This window comes from Megascapheus bottae, chromosome 36 (genome assembly GCF_031878675.1).
Source record: "Megascapheus bottae isolate mThoBot1 chromosome 36, mThoBot2.hap1, whole genome shotgun sequence".
Taxonomy (NCBI): Eukaryota; Metazoa; Chordata; class Mammalia; order Rodentia; family Geomyidae; genus Megascapheus; species Megascapheus bottae.
The window spans coordinates 6,371,539-6,387,809 of record NC_143544.1 but is presented as its reverse complement, the minus strand read 5'-3'; the positions used below and the strand labels follow the sequence as shown (position 1 = coordinate 6,387,809).

The 16,271-nt window shown below is 62.9% G+C and overlaps 3 protein-coding genes across 6 annotated transcripts; 2 read left to right on the top strand and 1 right to left on the bottom strand.

Annotated features, from left to right (window-relative positions):
• Window positions 1-133: 133 nt before the first annotated feature.
• Noxo1 (NADPH oxidase organizer 1) lies at window positions 134-2,333 on the bottom strand. Its single transcript, XM_090324643.1, has 8 exons — window positions 2,064-2,333; window positions 1,891-1,971; window positions 1,736-1,811; window positions 1,474-1,651; window positions 1,200-1,375; window positions 825-935; window positions 590-707; window positions 134-503 (listed from the first exon to the last, which is right to left on the bottom strand). The coding sequence occupies exons 1-8, from the start codon at window positions 2,328-2,330 to the stop codon at window positions 209-211; spliced, it is 1,302 nt and encodes a 433-aa protein (XP_090180769.1). The 5' UTR covers window positions 2,331-2,333; the 3' UTR covers window positions 134-208.
• A 5,972-nt stretch (window positions 2,334-8,305) lies between these two features.
• Window positions 8,306-11,582, top strand: Gfer (growth factor, augmenter of liver regeneration). Of its 4 annotated transcripts, none has more exons than XM_090324777.1 (3): window positions 8,306-8,609; window positions 9,740-9,903; window positions 10,819-11,582. In XM_090324777.1, the coding sequence occupies exons 1-3, from the start codon at window positions 8,361-8,363 to the stop codon at window positions 10,883-10,885; spliced, it is 480 nt and encodes a 159-aa protein (XP_090180903.1). In that variant the 5' UTR covers window positions 8,306-8,360; the 3' UTR covers window positions 10,886-11,582. The 4 variants fall into 4 exon arrangements, with proteins under 4 accessions (XP_090180903.1, XP_090180902.1, XP_090180901.1 ...); XM_090324776.1 differs by having other exon boundaries at window positions 9,707-9,903; XM_090324775.1 differs by having other exon boundaries at window positions 8,317-8,609; window positions 10,814-11,582.
• Window positions 11,583-13,068: 1,486 nt separating this feature from the next.
• On the top strand, window positions 13,069-16,035 carry Syngr3 (synaptogyrin 3). The gene is made up of 4 exons (XM_090324780.1): window positions 13,069-13,289; window positions 14,034-14,271; window positions 14,551-14,693; window positions 14,768-16,035. Exons 1-4 carry the CDS (start codon window positions 13,191-13,193, stop codon window positions 14,975-14,977), a joined length of 690 nt encoding a protein of 229 aa, XP_090180906.1. The 5' UTR covers window positions 13,069-13,190; the 3' UTR covers window positions 14,978-16,035.
• Window positions 16,036-16,271: the final 236 nt, after the last annotated feature.

The window sequence follows — 16,271 nt, the reverse complement described above, 5'->3', positions numbered from 1 at the left end:
GGCTCAGGGTGTGGATCTGGGCCATCTTCCCCCGGGGTCCTGGCACAACAGCGACCAGCCAGGAAGCCTCACCTCGGCCAGAGGCCCAGCCTGGCACCGGCCCTGACAACAGCGAAACTCAGCTCGTTGAGAAGTTTTATTCTGAGGAAATGGGCTGGCCACCTCCTGGCACTCCCCCGCCCCATGCCTGAGGACGGTGCGGCTACCACTAGAGCCTGGAGCCCAGGACGGGGTCCTCGGCCTGGGTCTGGGGTGCGCTGAAGCAGCCTCCTTGCTGGCTTGTAGACACCCTCAGGGTGGGATCCTGCCTGAGTGCCCTGCACGTGGTGCTGCAGCAGCGGCTCTGGATGGCGCCCGGCGGCGGCCGGCTGGGCACTGCTGGGGGGACAGTGGGCGCCTCCTCCACTGGGGTTGCTCCGAAGCCCGAGGGCCCGCTCAGCAGCGCCCCTAGCCCTTCAGGGCGGAGTAGCACTGCTGGAAGCAGACCTGTCCGGGTGCCATACCTGTGGGGGGAGCGGGGGAAGCTCAGGGGTCTGGAGGGCGGGGCCTTCCCGCTGGGCTCCGCCCTCCCTTCCCGCCCGCTCAGCACCTGCACCGCCACCAGCCTCGGTCTGAGGTTTCCAGCACGCACACGATGGCGCCCTCGGGCACTGATAGCTCGTCTGCACGGCTGCCCTCGTAGGCCAGGGAGGCGCAGAACTGGGTCCCTAGAGTGGATGTTTCGGAGTCACTGCCTTGCTGGTCCCTGCCGCCCTGTCTTTCAGTTTGGGGGCTCCCTCCTGCCCCAGGCCCGCTGCACGCGGTGGATGGGGCTGAGCTCCTACCCCCACTCCCCGCGCAGGCCTGGCCGCCTCCAGTGCAGGGTGCTGCCTCCTCCAGGTAGGGAGCTGGGAACCATGCTGTCTGCTGGTCCTCGTTTTCCACCAGCCACCACCCTGCAGACAGGCGGGACTCAACTCCAGCCGCTCTACCTGAGGGGCGCCTAGCCGGCCCAGGCCCCCACCCCTGCACGAGGGATGCCACGCTGGGCCCAGCCTCCCAGCCCTGCCCGAGGGGCGCCAGGCCAGCCCGCGAGCACCCAGCCCTGCCCGAGGGATGCCACGACGGCCCAGGCCCCAGCCCTGCCCGAGGGATCCCACGACGGCCCAGGCCCCAGCCCTGCCCGAGGGCTGCCAGGACGGCCCAGGCCCCAGCCCTACCCGAGGGGTGCCGCAGCAGCACGGCCAGGCTCTCCCGGGCGCGCGCCTGGAAGGGCCTGCCCTGCGTGTCCTGGGTGCTGAAGGACTTCAGGCAGCGCAGGCGCCGAGCCTCCAGGCTGTGGACGTCGGCGGGGCGGCGTGGGGAGGACGCCTCGGGGGCGGGCAGGATCACCAGGCTGGACGGGGCGGCGAGCGGGCGGGCGGTCAGAGGGGCGGGCCAGGGGCCGCCAGCTTCCCCACCAGGGCCGGGCCGGGAGGGGGGTGCGCGACGCACCTGCCGGGGGGCAGCGCGGGCTCCAGGTCCAGGGGTTGCGGTGCGAAGAAGCCAGCGAGGACGGAGCTGCGGGACACGCGCTCGCCCGCCGCCAGCAGCGCCCGCGCGTAGGCGCCCAGCAGCCGCAGCCTGGCCAGGCCGCGGCCCGTGCGCCCCGCGCGCTCCCGCAGCGGAGCGTCTGCGGGCACAGGGCGCGCTCAGGGCTGACCCGCGGGCCCCCGCGCCCACCCCGCCCCACCCCGCCGTCCGGGGCCCCGCTGACCCGAGAGCCTGGGGAGGACGCGGTCAGATCTCCGCAGCAGCCCCGCCTCCACCGGGAAGGCCTCCTTGAGGGTCTTCTGAAGGGGGACGGGGGTGTGGGTGACTCCGGCCGGGGCGGGGGTCCGCGCCGCGCCGCCGGCCGTCGGGGAGGCCCACCTGGAACCGCCGGAACTCCTCCCAGCTCCTGCGCACCAGCGTGTCGCTGCCGTCCGACCAGCGCAGGGAGAAGGCGAAGGTCTGCGGGAGCCAGGACGGGCGCCATGGGAGGCTGGGCCGCACGCTCGCTCCCCCCTCGCTGGGGCGGGGGACCCCGGGACCCCGGGTCTCACCTGGAGCCGCTCGGTCTGCACCAGGGCCACGGCGCGCACCGACACAGGGTACCGGGGCTCACCCATGGCCGGGGCCTGGCTGGTCCTGCGGTTGTGGCGATGGCTGATCGCGCAGCCTCCTTCCCGGCCTGTCCCTCCCTGGAGGAGGCTCAAACCAGCAGGAAGCCAGGGCCCCAAGGAATTCCCCAGCGGAGTCCCAGCTAGGGCCCCGGAGGAGCCACGCCCGTCCCTGGCCCTTCGCAGCTTCCTGGTCACCCCCAAGAACATGATACGCTCACAGAATGCGACCGGGGGAGCGCTGACCTTGAGCTGCTGGCTGGGAGGAGGAGGGGGGAGGAGGGGACGGGCCAGCCCGCCTGGTCCCTCTCCTGCCCTGCCAGGCTATGCCAGCCCCCCCGACCCCTGGGGCACTCTGCTGCAGGACTGTCATGGGAACCCAACACTAGATGCTTTCTTCTCATCCTAATGGGAGAAGGATCTCTCCAAGGCCCCAGGGTCAGCCGACAGGTGGAAACTTAAACAGTAATTACCTGAGGTTCTTCTGGAAAAGGAAAGGGAGGACTAAGCTTCAGTAGCCCCCACCCCCACCCCAAGATAAGGGGTGGGAGAAACGGTGCGATTTCCTATCCGGGGAGGTGGGCTGTTCTCAGGGCCATTCCCGCGTCCGTGCTGTATTAGAACCCACCGCAGACAACCCACAACCTCTGAGAGGGGGAGCAGGAGCATCTGGAGTGACCCAGGGACCCACCTCTCTGGGTGGCTTCCTTCTACAGTGGCCTTCAGAGCCTCATGTTACCCGATGGCTGGCAGCAGTTCCCGCTTCTGAGACCTGCAGCTCTGCAGCGTGAGGGGTCCCCCCATCCCCCTCTGGGAGGTCTGGCCTTCCATCCTCAACAAAGAGCCTTTGTGTGTGGCCTCTCCCACCAGGGGCTCTCTGTCTCAAAGCCCTCTCATCTGCCCTGGCACTGGTCCAGGCTTGACGACCTGTTGACACAGGTGAGTCACAGGTCCACCTACGAGCGCCTCTCCCCAGCTCAGCCGAAGACCCGGCAGAGCCCAAGATAGAACAGACCCGACTCCCCACTGGAAGCATCCAGCTTGACGTGGTACACAGACACAGCCATCTTGGTTTCTGTGGCTTTGGGGTTTTTTGTCAGTTCTGGGGCTTGAATCCAGGGTCTGACGGGTTCTCTACCACTGAGCCACAGCTCCAATCATCTGGCTTTTTGGTGGCTGAACTGGAGACAAAGGTCCCAGACTTTCCTACCTGCCCTGGCTTTGAAATGGGATCCTCACATCTCCGTCTGCTAAGTAGCTCGAGTTACAGGCATGAACCACAGGCTTGAGTTCTTTACATGGAGCTGTGGCTCCAGTGGTAGAGTGCTAGCCTCAAGGGAAAACAAAACAAAGCAAAACAAAACAAAACAAAACAAAAAAACCAGCAACTAGGCCCTCTGCATGAGCTTTCTCCAAGTGTAGCACTCTACCACTGAAGCCACAGCACCACTTCTGGCTTTTTCCGCGTATGTGCTACTGAGGAATCAAAGGGCTTCATGTATGCCAGGCAAGCACTCTAACACCAAGCCACATGCCAAGCCCCTAGGATTGTAGCTTTTGAGATAGTTCACACCCCTCTTATTTTCCAAAAAAAAAAAAAAAAAAATTTATAAACCTTTTACTTCATTTTCTCCAAAAACTCTGATCTCATTATTTATGACTCGGCATGGAGTGCAAGGGACTGAATTCGTGATATTAAATGTGGCACACAAAGTAAGGGACGTGGGGCTAGGAGTGTGGCTTAGTGGTAGAGTGCTTGCCTAGCGTGCACACAGCCCTGGGTTCTATTCCTCAGCACTACATAAACAGAAAAAGGCAGAAGTGGCCCTGTGGCTCACGAGGTAGAATGCTAGCGTTGAGCAAAAGCAGCTCAGGGACAGTGCCCCAGGCCTTGCGTTCAAGCTGCAGAATGGCCAACACACACAGAGTAAAGGACATGGTCTGCACCCTGACCCCTCCACCCCTGACAATGGTGGATCAGGAGATCCCTGGGGTCAAGCTCTGGGACAGCCCCAGCAGAGTGCGCCAGCCTGTAAGAAGGTAAAACTAGGGACCATCCAGCAGCTGTTGGAAACCCCCATTTCTTCCCCCCTATCCCTGAAGTCACAGGAACGAGATCCCTGCTACTGCAATGGCTTGGGGAAAATGGCAAAGGGCCTAAGAAGCTGTAAGATATGGGTCAAGCTTGGATGAGGCCTCGGTGGGTGGCCTAGACCTCTTGCTTCCACCCACTTTGGGGCAGTCCCCTAGGGGATGCTCTGGCTCTGCAGGGTTTTTTTTTTGTGTGGTGGAAGTCAGGGATTGATTAAGAGCAGGGAATTCGGGGGACTTTTTTTTTTTCATCGGTTGTGGGGCTTGAACTCTGGGCCTGGGCACTGTCTTTGAGTTCTTCAGCTCAGGGTGGTTAATTGGAGATAAGAGTCTCATAGGCTTTAGTGCCCAGGCTGGCTTTGAACCGTGATCCTTAGATCTCAGCCTTCTAAGTAGCTAGGATTACAGCTGTGAGCCACTGTGCCTGGCTGGGGGACTTATTCTTGACTGTTACCTTCCTCATCTAATGAGCAGTGACTGTTTGGTGGCCTTGTTTTGAGGGCATGCCCCCTCGTTTGTGTGATTTGTGTTTATGTTATGTTTATTATGGGCGTAGCTCTGTCTGCTCTTTCTGAAAGCCCTTTGGGAGGGATACTGAGTGAGGAGTGAGCCATCTACACTGATAAATCTATGACAAAGAAGGTGATAAAAATTTTATTACACTACCACCTGGCCTAAAAATAGTCTGATGAATGAGGAAAGAGGATCTTTAAGTAGAACTTTTAATTATATCAGTTTGCCAGAAAATAAGTAAACAAAAGTCCCTATTACAGACGTTTGTACAATTCAATCACAATATAAACCACCAAAAACAAAGTTGACAGGACAAAGAAAACCTCTCTCCCCACAAAGAAAAGGGTAAGAAAAAGATCTAATTTCGAGTATAATTTTTTTCTATTTTTTTTATTGTAATTAGTAAAAGGGTTACATGATATTTGCCAGATACATTGATACCCTTTCTCGAGTATAATTTTTTTTTATTTGTTTATTGGTAGGTCATGGGGCTTGAACTCTGGGCCCGGGTCCTGGACCCTGAGCTCTTCAGCTGAAGGCTACCGCCCTATCCCTTGAGCCACAGCTTCACTTCCGGTTTTCTAGTGGTTAATTGGAGATTAATAGTCTCATGGACTTTAGTGCCTGGGTTGGCTTTGAACCTTGATCCTCAGATCTCAGCCTCCTGAGTAGCTAGGATGACAGGATTATAGGCATGAGCCACTGCACCTGGCACATAGTTTTTGAGCTTTGCCAGTGGCAAACACCTGTAATCCCAGCTACTGAGAAACTGAGATTGAGGATTAAATTTCTAAGCCAGCCCAAGGCAGGGAAAATTCTTGAGACTAATTGCTACCAAAAAGCAGGGAATAGAGCGCAAGTGTTAGAATTCCAGCCTAGAGCAAAAAAGCTCAGGGACAGTCCCCAGGCCTTGAGTTCAAGTAACAATACTTGGCTCACACTCAGACTCAGACACACACACACACACACATATGAGTACAAAAGCTAGCTCACATAGTCCTCATTTTGTGTGGTAAAAATAATAACACTTTTGGCTTCTTTTTTTAGTTAGTGGTGGGGCTTGATCTTAGGGTCTGAGCACAGACCTTGAACTCTCTTGCTCAAGACTACTGCTCTACCATTTTGAGCCACTGCCTCTCTTCCAGTTTTCTGGTAGTTAATTGGAAACAAGAGTCTCACACTGGCCTAGTGGTAGAGTGCTTGCCTAGTATACATGAAGACCTGGGTTTGAGGGCTCGATTCCTCAATACCACAGACGTAGAAAAGGCTGGAAGTGGTGCTGTGGCTCAACTGGTAGAGCTCTAGCCTTGAGAACGCCCAAGGACAGTGCCCAGGCCATAAGTTCAAGCCCCAGGACTGGCAAATAACTAAATAAGTCACATATTCCTGCCTGCGCTGGCTTTGAAGCACAATCCTCCGGATCTCCTGAGTAGCTAGGATTACAGGCCTGCGCCACGGCGCGCTGCACTGCCAGTGCTTCTGTAATACATCCCAACTCCCAGCAGCTGACAGGCTCTCAATGGGTCCTTGTCCCCTGGTGCCTCTGCAGTGCTGGTCCCCTCGGGCTCAGCTTTGAAGGTGTTCCTCGGCCAATTCCACATCCTGGAGCCTCTGCCTCCGGTCCCCTCCTCAGCATCCCGACGCCTGCTCCTGTTTACAAGTGAACCCGGATCAACGATGGACTGGTGAGCAGAGGAGGCCTGCCTTACTTCCTGTCCTGGGCGGAGCAGAGGCCACTGCAAACATTTAGGAAGGAATGAGCCCAGGCAAGGGAGTGAGGAGTGCCCGAGGCTGCTGTCAGGCAGGGATGCAGGACGGAGCCCCTCGGAGGCCAGCAGGGACGGAGGACGGGTCAGGAGGGACGGAGGACGGGTCGGGAGGACGGAGGACGGGTCAGGAGGACGGAGGACGGGGCGGGAGGGACGGAGGACGGGTCGGGAGGACGGAGGACGGGTCGCAGGGACGGAGGACGGGTCGGGAGGGACGGAGGACGGGTCGGGAGGACGGAGGACGGGTCGGGAGGGACGGAGGACGGGTCGGGAGGACGGAGGACGGGTCAGGAGGACGGAGGCCGGGTCGCAGGGACGGAGGACGGGTCAGGAGGGACGGAGGACGGGTCGGGAGGACGGAGGACGGGTCGGGAGGACGGAGGACGGGGCGGGAGGGACGGAGGACGGGTCGCAGGGACGGAGGACGGGTCGGGAGGACGGAGGACGGGTCGGGAGGACGGAGGACGGGTCAGGAGGGACGGAGGACGGGTCGGGAGGACGGAGGACGGGTCGCAGGGACGGAGGACGGGTCGGGAGGACGGAGGACGGGTCAGGAGGGACGGAGGACGGGTCTGGAGGACGGAGGACGGGTCGCAGGGACGGAGGACGGGTCGCAGGGACGGAGGACGGGTCGGGAGGACGGAGGACGGGTCAGGAGGGACGGAGGACGGGTCTGGAGGACGGAGGACGGGTCGGGAGGGACGGAGGACGGGTCAGGAGGACGGAGGACGGGTCGCAGGGACGGAGGACGGGTCGGGAGGGACGGAGGACGGGTCGGGAGGACGGAGGACGGGTCGCAGGGACGGAGGACGGGTCGGGAGGGACGGAGGACGGGTCGGGAGGACGGAGGCATGGTCGCAGGGACGGAGGACGGGTCAGGAGGACGGAGGACGGGTCAGGAGGACGGAGGCCGGGTCGCAGGGACGGAGGACGGGTCGGGAGGACGGAGGACAGGTCGGGAGGGACGGAGGACGGGTCGGGAGGACGGAGGACGGGTCGCAGGGACGGAGGACGGGTCGGGAGGACGGAGGACGGGTCGGGAGGACGGAGGACGGGTCGGGAGGACGGAGGCATGGTCGCAGGGACGGAGGACGGATCGCAGGGATGGACGAGGACGGGCGGCGCGGGCCGGGCCCGCCGGGCGCTGCCAGGCGCCGGTTGCCTAGGGGCGCCCGGCCCGCGCCCGCCTGTGTGCGGTCACACCGCGCCCCGCAGCCTCGCGCGGGCGCCGGGCCCCGCAGACGGATGGGGACGGCGCCCAGCTGAGGACGCAGAGCCCCGACGCGCGCACGCGGGCCGGGACGCCACGGTCCGAGCGGAGATGGGGGCGACGCGGGCGGCGACGCGGGGCTCGTCTCGGGCCTCGCCGCGGCCGCAGGCCCCGGACGCGACCCGACCCCGGCGCGTCTTCCATAACACGCTGCTCTTCTACTGGAGGAAGCGCGAGCGCCCGCAGGCCCCGCGCGCTCCGGGCCCGGCGCGCGCCAGCAGGCCGCGGGAGGTGCGGGGGGCGCGGAGGGCGCGGGGGGCGCGGGCCGCCGCCGCCGCCGCCGCCGCCGCCGCCGCGAACGCCGCCGCCCCCGCCGCCGCGGCCGAGGACGGCGCCGCCCTCGCTGAACCCGCCGCCGCCGCCCCGCCCCGCGCCGCCGGCCCCGCCCACAGCCCGCCCCCGAGCCCCGCCGCCGGCCCCGCCCACAGCCCGCCCCCTGGCCCCGCCCCCGGCCCCGCCCCCCGCGCGAGCCCGGCGCCCCAGGGCGGCGCGGGCTGCGGCGGCCGCGCGCAGGCGGTGGCGCGCGCGCTGTCCTGGAGGCCGCTCTGGAGGCCGCTCTGGAGGCCGTCCTGGCCCGGCAGGCTGTGCGCGGGCAAGATGGCGGCGCCCGGCGACCCTGCGCGCTTCTCCCGCGCCAGCCTCTTCTCCTTCCTGCCCGGAGGCTCGCGCTCCGAGGGGACGGACGACCTGGCGACCGATGCCCGGGGCCGCGGCGCCGGGCGCAGAGACGCGGTGGGCTCGGTCTCGGCGCTGGCCGCGAAGGCGCAGGGCGCGGAGGACGCGTCGCTGAGGCGGCCCTGCCGGGCCTGCGTGGACTTCAAGACGTGGATGCGGACGCAGCAGAAGGTGCAGACGCCCCGCACACCCCGGCCCCGGCCCCGGCCCCGGCCCCGGCCCGCCGCGCCCCGCCCTCAGCCCCCAGCTAGGCCCGACCTTTGAGCTTGCAGCCGCTCCCGGCCCAGGTCCGCGGCCAGACTTCCGTCCCCGGGCCGGGGGCAGTTGGCTGAGGCTGGAAAAGGAGGGACCTCCTCCTCCTCCTCCTCCTCCTCCTCCTCCTCCTCCTCTTCCTCTTCTCCTCCTCCTCCTCCTCCTCTTCTTCTCCTCTTCCTCCTCTTCTTCTCCTCCTCCTCTTCTCCTCCTCCTCCTCTTCCTCCTCCTCTTCTCTTCCTCCTCTTATTCTCCTCCTCCTCCTCATCTTCTTCTTCTTCTTCTCCTCTTCCTCCTCTTCTTCTCCTCCTCCTCCTCTTCCTCCTCCTACTCTTCTCCTCTTCCTCCTCTTATTCTCCTCCTCCTCATCTTCTTCTTCCTCCTCCTCCTCCTCCTCTTCTTCTTCTCTTCCTCCTCTTATTCTCCTCCTCCTCCTCCTCCTCATTTTCTTCTCCTCCTCCCCCTCCTCTTCCTCCTCTTCTTCTTCTCCTCCTCCTCTTCTCCTCCTCCTCCTCTTCCTCCTCCTCCTCTTCTTCTCCTCCTCCTCCCCCTCTTCTTCCTCCTCCTCCCCCTCTTCTTCTTTTCTTCTCCTCCTCCTCTTCCTCCTCCTCCTCCTCTTCTTTTCTTCCTTCTCCTCCTCCTCCTCTTCTTCCTCCTCTTCTTCCTCCTCCTCTTCTTCTTTTCTTCCTCCTCCTCCTCTTCTCCTTCTCCTCCTCCTCCTCCTCCTCCTCCTCTTCTTCTTCTCCTCTTCCTCCTCCTCTCCTCCTCTTCCTCTTATTCTCTTCTCCTCCTCCTCTTCCTCTTCTTCTTCTTCTCCTCCTCCTCCTGCTCCTCCTCCTCCTCCTCCTCCTCCTCCTCCTTCTTCCCCCCACAAGCCCCAAGTTTATGTGGTGCTGGGAGTTGAACCTACGGCCTCACGTAGGTTCAGCTCTGCCACTGGCCTCCATCGAAGGGGGAAACGGTGTGTGGGCTTGTTCGTGGGGAATGAACTGACCGTGGTCGGCCTACTTCTGCAGCGGGACATCAAGTTTAGGGAAGATTGTCCACAGGATCGTGAGGAGCTGGGTCGGCACAGCTGGGCTTTCCTTCACACGGTGGCCGCCTACTACCCTGACCTGCCTACCCCAGAGCAGCAGCAAGACATGGCCCAGTTCATGCATTTATTTTCCAAATTTTACCCATGTGAGGAGTGTGCTGAAGACATAAGGATGAGGTAAGCTGTCCCGGCCCTCGGGCAACAGAGCCTTTACCCCTGGAGCAGGTCCCACAGCTGACCTCATAGAGGCCACCCAGCCTGAAGTCTTCCAGGAAAAGGGCCTTCCACCACTTCCTATGCTAGCACTTAGGGGCTTCTAGACGCGGGTTAGCTGGGACCCCACTTTTGCCTAACTTCTAGAGTTGGAATGCTGCTTTTAAGAAGGTGGGAATTTGAATTTAGAGCTGCCTGAGGCTGTTAGAATGAGGTCCCTTGCTAAGCCAAGCCCTTGGGCCTCCGGTGCTAAGAAACAGTTATGTGGTTGTGCCAGGCCCCACCCCTCTGCACTTTGGCAGGAACTGGGGTGAGGCTGCCTGATTGTTATAAGGTTGTAAAATTGCCTAGTGTGTGCTTTAATGTCTTGCCCTGGGCTCTTAGCTGGACTTGCCAAGCTCCCCAAGTGGGTGTGTGAACTCTTGTTGGAGTCCGCCCCCTCTGAAAACTTCAGGGTCAGGCCTGTTCTTAGCCTCCTTGTCCCTTGGCGCATGAGGGCCTTAACCGGGAATAGCGCACTGCAGTGCCCCAGCTCTCCCAGCTCTTCTCCAAGCCTGAAGAGCCATTATCCTTTATTTGGTGTGGGGGGGGGGACGTGGGGAGAAGGAGGTAATATGCTAGTATTAGAATTTGAACTCAGGCTCTGGACACTGTCCCTGAGCTTTCTGCTGGCTGGCACTCTACCACTTGCACCCCAGTTCCACTTCTGTTTTTTGGTGGCTAATGGAAGAGTCTTCCCAACTTTCCTGCTCAGATTGGCTTCGAACCACCATTCTAGATCGCAGCTTCCTGAGTAGCTAGATTGCAGGTGGGAGCTCTGGGCACCCAACTACCCAGCACCCCCTTACCTCCTTCCTGTGCTTTCCCCACGCAGGATAGACAGGAACCAGCCCGATACTCGCACTCGTGTGTCTTTCTCCCAGTGGCTGTGCCGCCTGCACAATGAAGTGAACTACAAGCTGGGCAAACCCAACTTCGACTGCTCGCAGGTGGATGAGCGATGGCGTGACGGCTGGAAGGACGGTTCCTGTGACTAAAGGATGGACAGCCAGAGCCTGGGGGGTATGGGCGGAAGCCAGACAGGGCCTTGTGGGTGGCCTGGCTGGAGAAGGGTGTGAGGCGTGCTGATTAAAGTGCATCTGAGCCAGAAACTGTCATCTCCATGGGATGGACCTGTTCCCTCAGGTCAGAGAGTAGAAGTGAAGGTATTCACTGTAGGTGCCTCTCACTTGAGGCCTGGGGGGGCTGCAGATGAGGGAAGCAGGAGCAGCTTCACTGCCACTGCCGTTCAATCTGCAGCCTTTTGTCCACCCTGCACCCTGCACCTAGTGTTCGGATCCTGGAGCACTGCGGGCCTGGCTGGGGGCCCTGTACCTGCCTTGTGAGGTCCGACCATTGCCTTCTCACCGTATAGGTGGGGTGCCTGCAGAGCTGTGGCTCTGCCATTGCCACTTGAGGATTGAGGCCTAAGCTTCCTCCAGGGAAAGCACAGGTGCGCTTTTCACTGGAGATCCACCCACTACGCCCCCCACTCACGGCTTGGCACACAGCCTCCTATAACTGTGCCAGTCCTATTAGCAGGGGATTCTGGGACGACTTCCTTCAGAGTCTTAAGACCAAAATTAAATGCTGGAGGTGATGGAGGGTCTGGTCTTTGTGTCCTTTGTGCTCAGGGGCTTGCAGTGACGGCGGGCCTGCTTTCACCTCTGGACGCCTCTGGCTCCTGCTGTGTAGGATTTGGCTCCACAGGAGCAGGGGAAGGTACCAAGGTGGGAGCAAGCCAGAGTTGTACCAGAACGGCAAGAAGGCCCAGTGGCTGGGGTAAAAAGGTCAGGATAGCGGGAGGCCCTGAGTGGAGAGGGAAGAGGAGGCCAAGCAAAAAATACATTGGAGGGTTTGCAACGCAGGCATGGCACGGTGGTAGGAGTTTTGAATGGTGCCAGGTTGCTGAGCTGGAGTGAGCCAGGCAGGGAAGTGGCTTTAAAGCTAGGAAAGCCACTACATAGCACAGCGGGGAGTTCTGTAGCATAGCGCAGAACACTGGAAATGCTTGCAAGTAGAGCCAGAGAATTCCCAGGGTGGAAACAGTGGAAGACTATGGGGATGTGGCCCAGGGAGTTGGCAGAGTACAGCAAGTTCAGGGTGACCTGGGTTCAGGCTGTCGTCTCCCAGCTGCAGTGTGCGCTCTCCCCCAGTAATCTGGAAGCCCCGCACCTTTGATTGCCTGGCATCTCTCCTGTTCAGGTCACAGGAGCTGCTGTTCTGGTTGGTGGCCAGGTGGCTGATGAGAGGCTGGAGCAGTCGGATGAGAAGCTGCTGCTGCCTTCAGCGTTCACTCTGCCTCCCCCCTACCCCCCAGTTAGTAGGTGAGCTTGGCTCTCTTGCTAGGTAGGCGCTCTGTCCCTTGAGCCACACTCCAAGCTCTTGGTTGCTGTAGTCATTCCTCCGTAGGAGCTTGTGCTTGTGCCTGGGGCCAGCCTCAGATTGGGCTCTTCCACACTTCCCACACTGGCTGGACTGGAGATGCTGGCCAGCGGCTTGCTGGTGGAGATGAGGTCTCTAACTTTTCTGCCCAGCCCCCTCTGTCATCTCTTGAGATTTTCCACCCGTACCCTTAGGAACTGGTGGTGACCCTACTATAAATCCATGGTGCCCTCAGCACACACTGCCAGACTGCATTCCAGGGCGTCCAGGCTAAGACAGGTTGATGGAGTCAGTATAGAGGGAGACGAGTCCCAGGACCACAGGTGGGGTTCATCCTGGCATCTGCCAGCCCCATCTTTGGGAGGCAGTGGCGGGGCAGCTCCACACCGGCTGAGCTCAGCCGGACACGGGTCTCTGCCGCTGCTCGCCCTGGCGCTAAGTGCTTCAGCCGGGGGGCCTGGGCGGGCTCTCCAGAAGACTAAGCTGCTTCCCAGCTCGGGCCTTCCGCATGGTGCCCTGAAGCAGGGCGGCCTGCGGTCCCGTTCTGCGCGGGGCAGAGCGTGGACCCCATTTCCACCTCCCTTACCCTGGGCAGGCAGGTGCGGGCGCGCGGCCGGCGCAGGGACCCAGCGGGGGGCGCCGGCTCCGCCCCGCCCCGCGCGCCCCCGCCCAGCCAGCGCGCGCGCCCGCGACCGGGAGGCGGCGGCGGCGGCAGCGGCGCACCGGCAGCCCGGCAGCCTCGGCAGCATCCCCGGGGGCCTCGGGCGCGGCCGGCCGGCCGGACCAACGGACACAGAGCCTCGCGGGCAGGCGGCGCCGGGCCGGCCATGGAGGGCGCCTCCTTTGGCGCCGGCCGCGCGGGGGTCGCCCTGGACCCCGTGAGCTTCGCGCGGCGCCCCCAGACCCTGCTGCGGGTGGCGGCCTGGGTGAGTGGTCCCGGCGGGCCCGGGCCCCCCTCCCCCCCGCGCCCCTCCCCCGCCCGGCCGGTGACGTCACCAGCGGGGGCGCCCACCGGCCCTGGCAGGGGGACCTTGAGAGGTCATCGCCCCCGCCCCAGTCCCTCCTGTCCCGGCTGGGAGCGGCGACGCTCGGCCGCCGGCCGGGGCTGCGCGGCCCTCCCAGAGCCCGTGGTGCATGGAGGGCAGGGCTGCCTCGGCTGCACCCGGAGGGCTTCCCGGAGGCGGTGCGGTGAGGAGCGGGCAGGCCCCCCGCAGTCCGGCCCGGCTGGCGGCTCCGTCCGCGCCGGCCACACCTCCGCGCCCGTCTCGGGGAGGGCGGTGCCCAGGGTGGGGCCTTCTGCCGGGCCCGCCGGGCTCTGCGGTGGCCTGGATTTGGGGACCGCCCCGGGGACCCCTCGGGGGAGGGCGGGGAGGGGGAGTGACGCCCAGACTGGAGGGCTGCCGGGCCGGGCACCGCGGGAAGCCCAGCCCTGGGGAGCACCGGCAGGGCGCCGGCCAGCCGTGCCCGGCAGCGCCGAGTCCAGGCCATGCGGAGGGAAATTACTGTCTTCCGCCCGGCTCCGACTGGGAGGACACCTCCTGGGAGCAGACCCGAGCGAAAGAGGCTTTAGCCCAGTGCCTGGATGTGACCGGCGGCCGTGGACGGAGGCGCGGGCGGGGTCTCCCGGGGCCTGAGCCCAGCCCGCGCCCCCGCCCGCCCGCCCGCCGCAGGTGTTCTCCATCGCCGTGTTCGGGCCCATTGTCAACGAGGGCTACGTGAACTCGGACAGCGGCCCGGAGCTGCGCTGCGTCTTCAACGGGAACGCGGGCGCCTGTCGGTTCGGGGTGGCGCTGGGCCTCGGGGCCTTCCTGGCCTGCGCCGCCTTCCTGCTGCTCGACGCCCGCTTCCAGCAGATCAGCAGCGTCCGCGACCGCCGCCGCGCGGTGCTGCTGGACCTGGGCTTCTCAGGTGGGCGGGGCCTGGCGAGGGGGCGGGGCCTGGCGGGGCCGGGGGCGGGCGAGGGGCGGGGCCTGGAGGACCGGGGCCGGACGAGGGGCGGGGCCTGGCGGGGCCGGGGGCGGTGCCGGACGAGGGGCGGGGCCACGCCAGACCCAATCCCCAATCCGAGCGCGCTGATCTCCCCGCCCCCTCCTCGGTCGGCGCCCAGGGCCGCGGCGGGGACCCCTGAGTCCCCGACGCCCCTCGGCCTGCCGGGCGCCTCCTGACCCCCGGCCGCCATCCCCACAGGGCTCTGGTCCTTCCTGTGGTTTGTGGGCTTCTGCTTCCTCGCCAATCAGTGGCAGCGCACGGCTCCCGGGCCCGGCACGGTGCAGGCCGGGGACGCGGCGCGGGCCGCCATCACCTTCAGCTTCTTCTCCATCCTCAGCTGGGTGAGTGTGGGCCCCGAGGGCGGCCTGGGGGCGGGAGATGCCCACCCGGCCGCTGACCCCGGCTCCCTGCCCAGGTGGCGCTCACCGTGAAGGCCCTGCAGCGGTTCCGCCTGGGCACCGACACGTCGCTCTTCGCCACCGATCAGCTGGGCGCCGGGGCGGCCCAGGCCTACCCTGGCTACCCGGTGGGCAGCGGTGTGGAGGGCACCGAGACCTACCAGAGCCCGCCCTTCACCGAGACCCTGGATACCAGCCCCAAAGGGTACCAGGTGCCTGCCTACTAGTGGTTGGCAGGCTGAGGCCAGGGCTGCAGGGCCACCCCACCGTCCCAGGCCTCAAGGCCTCCTGGAACCTAGGTCCCGTCCTCCCGGCCAGGGTCAGAGACAGAAAAAGTGGCCATTGTGGGCCTCTGGGGCCTGGGCGGGGTAACCTCCCTGGGGTGCCTGGCCATCCATGCACTTCAAGTCCAGTCAGCCCCAGGTTCCAGGCCTGAGGCCTCGAGCAGTTGGACAGCATGGCCGGGGGTGGCCTGGCCCAGGAGAGGCCAGCAATCCTGGGACTCACTTGTCCACACCTTGTGCACCAGTCCAGCTGCACCCCTGAGGGAGCACCAACCCCACCCAGCCTTTGTTCCCCATCATGTGTCCCTGTGCACAGTGGCTGTCCTTGCTCCTGTCACCTGGTCTGTCCCTTTCTGGACCCTGTGGATGTTTGTGGTTGTGGTCAAATCTTTAGGTTTCATCTCCTAGTGCCCTGCAAGCGGCCCCTCTCATTCTCGCCCATACCTAGGTGTGGGGGGTTCTGACTAGGAAGGCACAAGACAGAGCCTGAGCACCAGCCCCTCCGTAAGTCCTTGTCTAGGGCAGGAGGGGGGACAGGGCCAGATAGGCCTCTTAACCAGGGGAGGCCTAGAACGTTCCATCTGCCCATGACACCCCGGGGAGACTGACATTCCTGCAAACTGCTTTACCTTGGCTTTGTGGACTAGTCCTTCCCTTTTCTCCTCTGTACTGTTTCAAGGCCCAGCCCCTGGTGACGGTCCCTAGAAATAGCTGACGACTCATGCATTGCTTGAAGCTGGCTTTTCACATTAAGTCAAAACCAGACACATCGCCATATTTCATTCTTACAGACAAGATGCCTCCCTGCAGAGTTGCAGTTGAGTGACAGCCCTGTACATTGTAGCATAGGTCAATACGTGGATATTTAAGTGAACATGTTTACAATTTTTGTATGTATGGATTCCCCCCTCCCTTCTGAAAAAACAAATCCGTGATTGTTTCTCCAGTGTCCTGTTACGACTGCAGCTTCTTTACAATAAAGACTGTAAGTGTGTCGACAATGATGTGAACAACTCCTAGGATCATTTCTGCCCCTCCCTTGCCTGGTGCCAGGAGCACCTCTCCTCCTCCTCCTCCTCCTCCTCTTCTTGCTCAGAATTCCCTAGCATTGATATGCACCACAGTTTAGCGATTCGCTCAGAGAAGGGAATCTGGGCGCTTCCATATACGACTATTATGTCACTCACAGAGATGCTTTTGCATGAATGAGCAGAAGTTTTATTTCTCTGGGATAAGT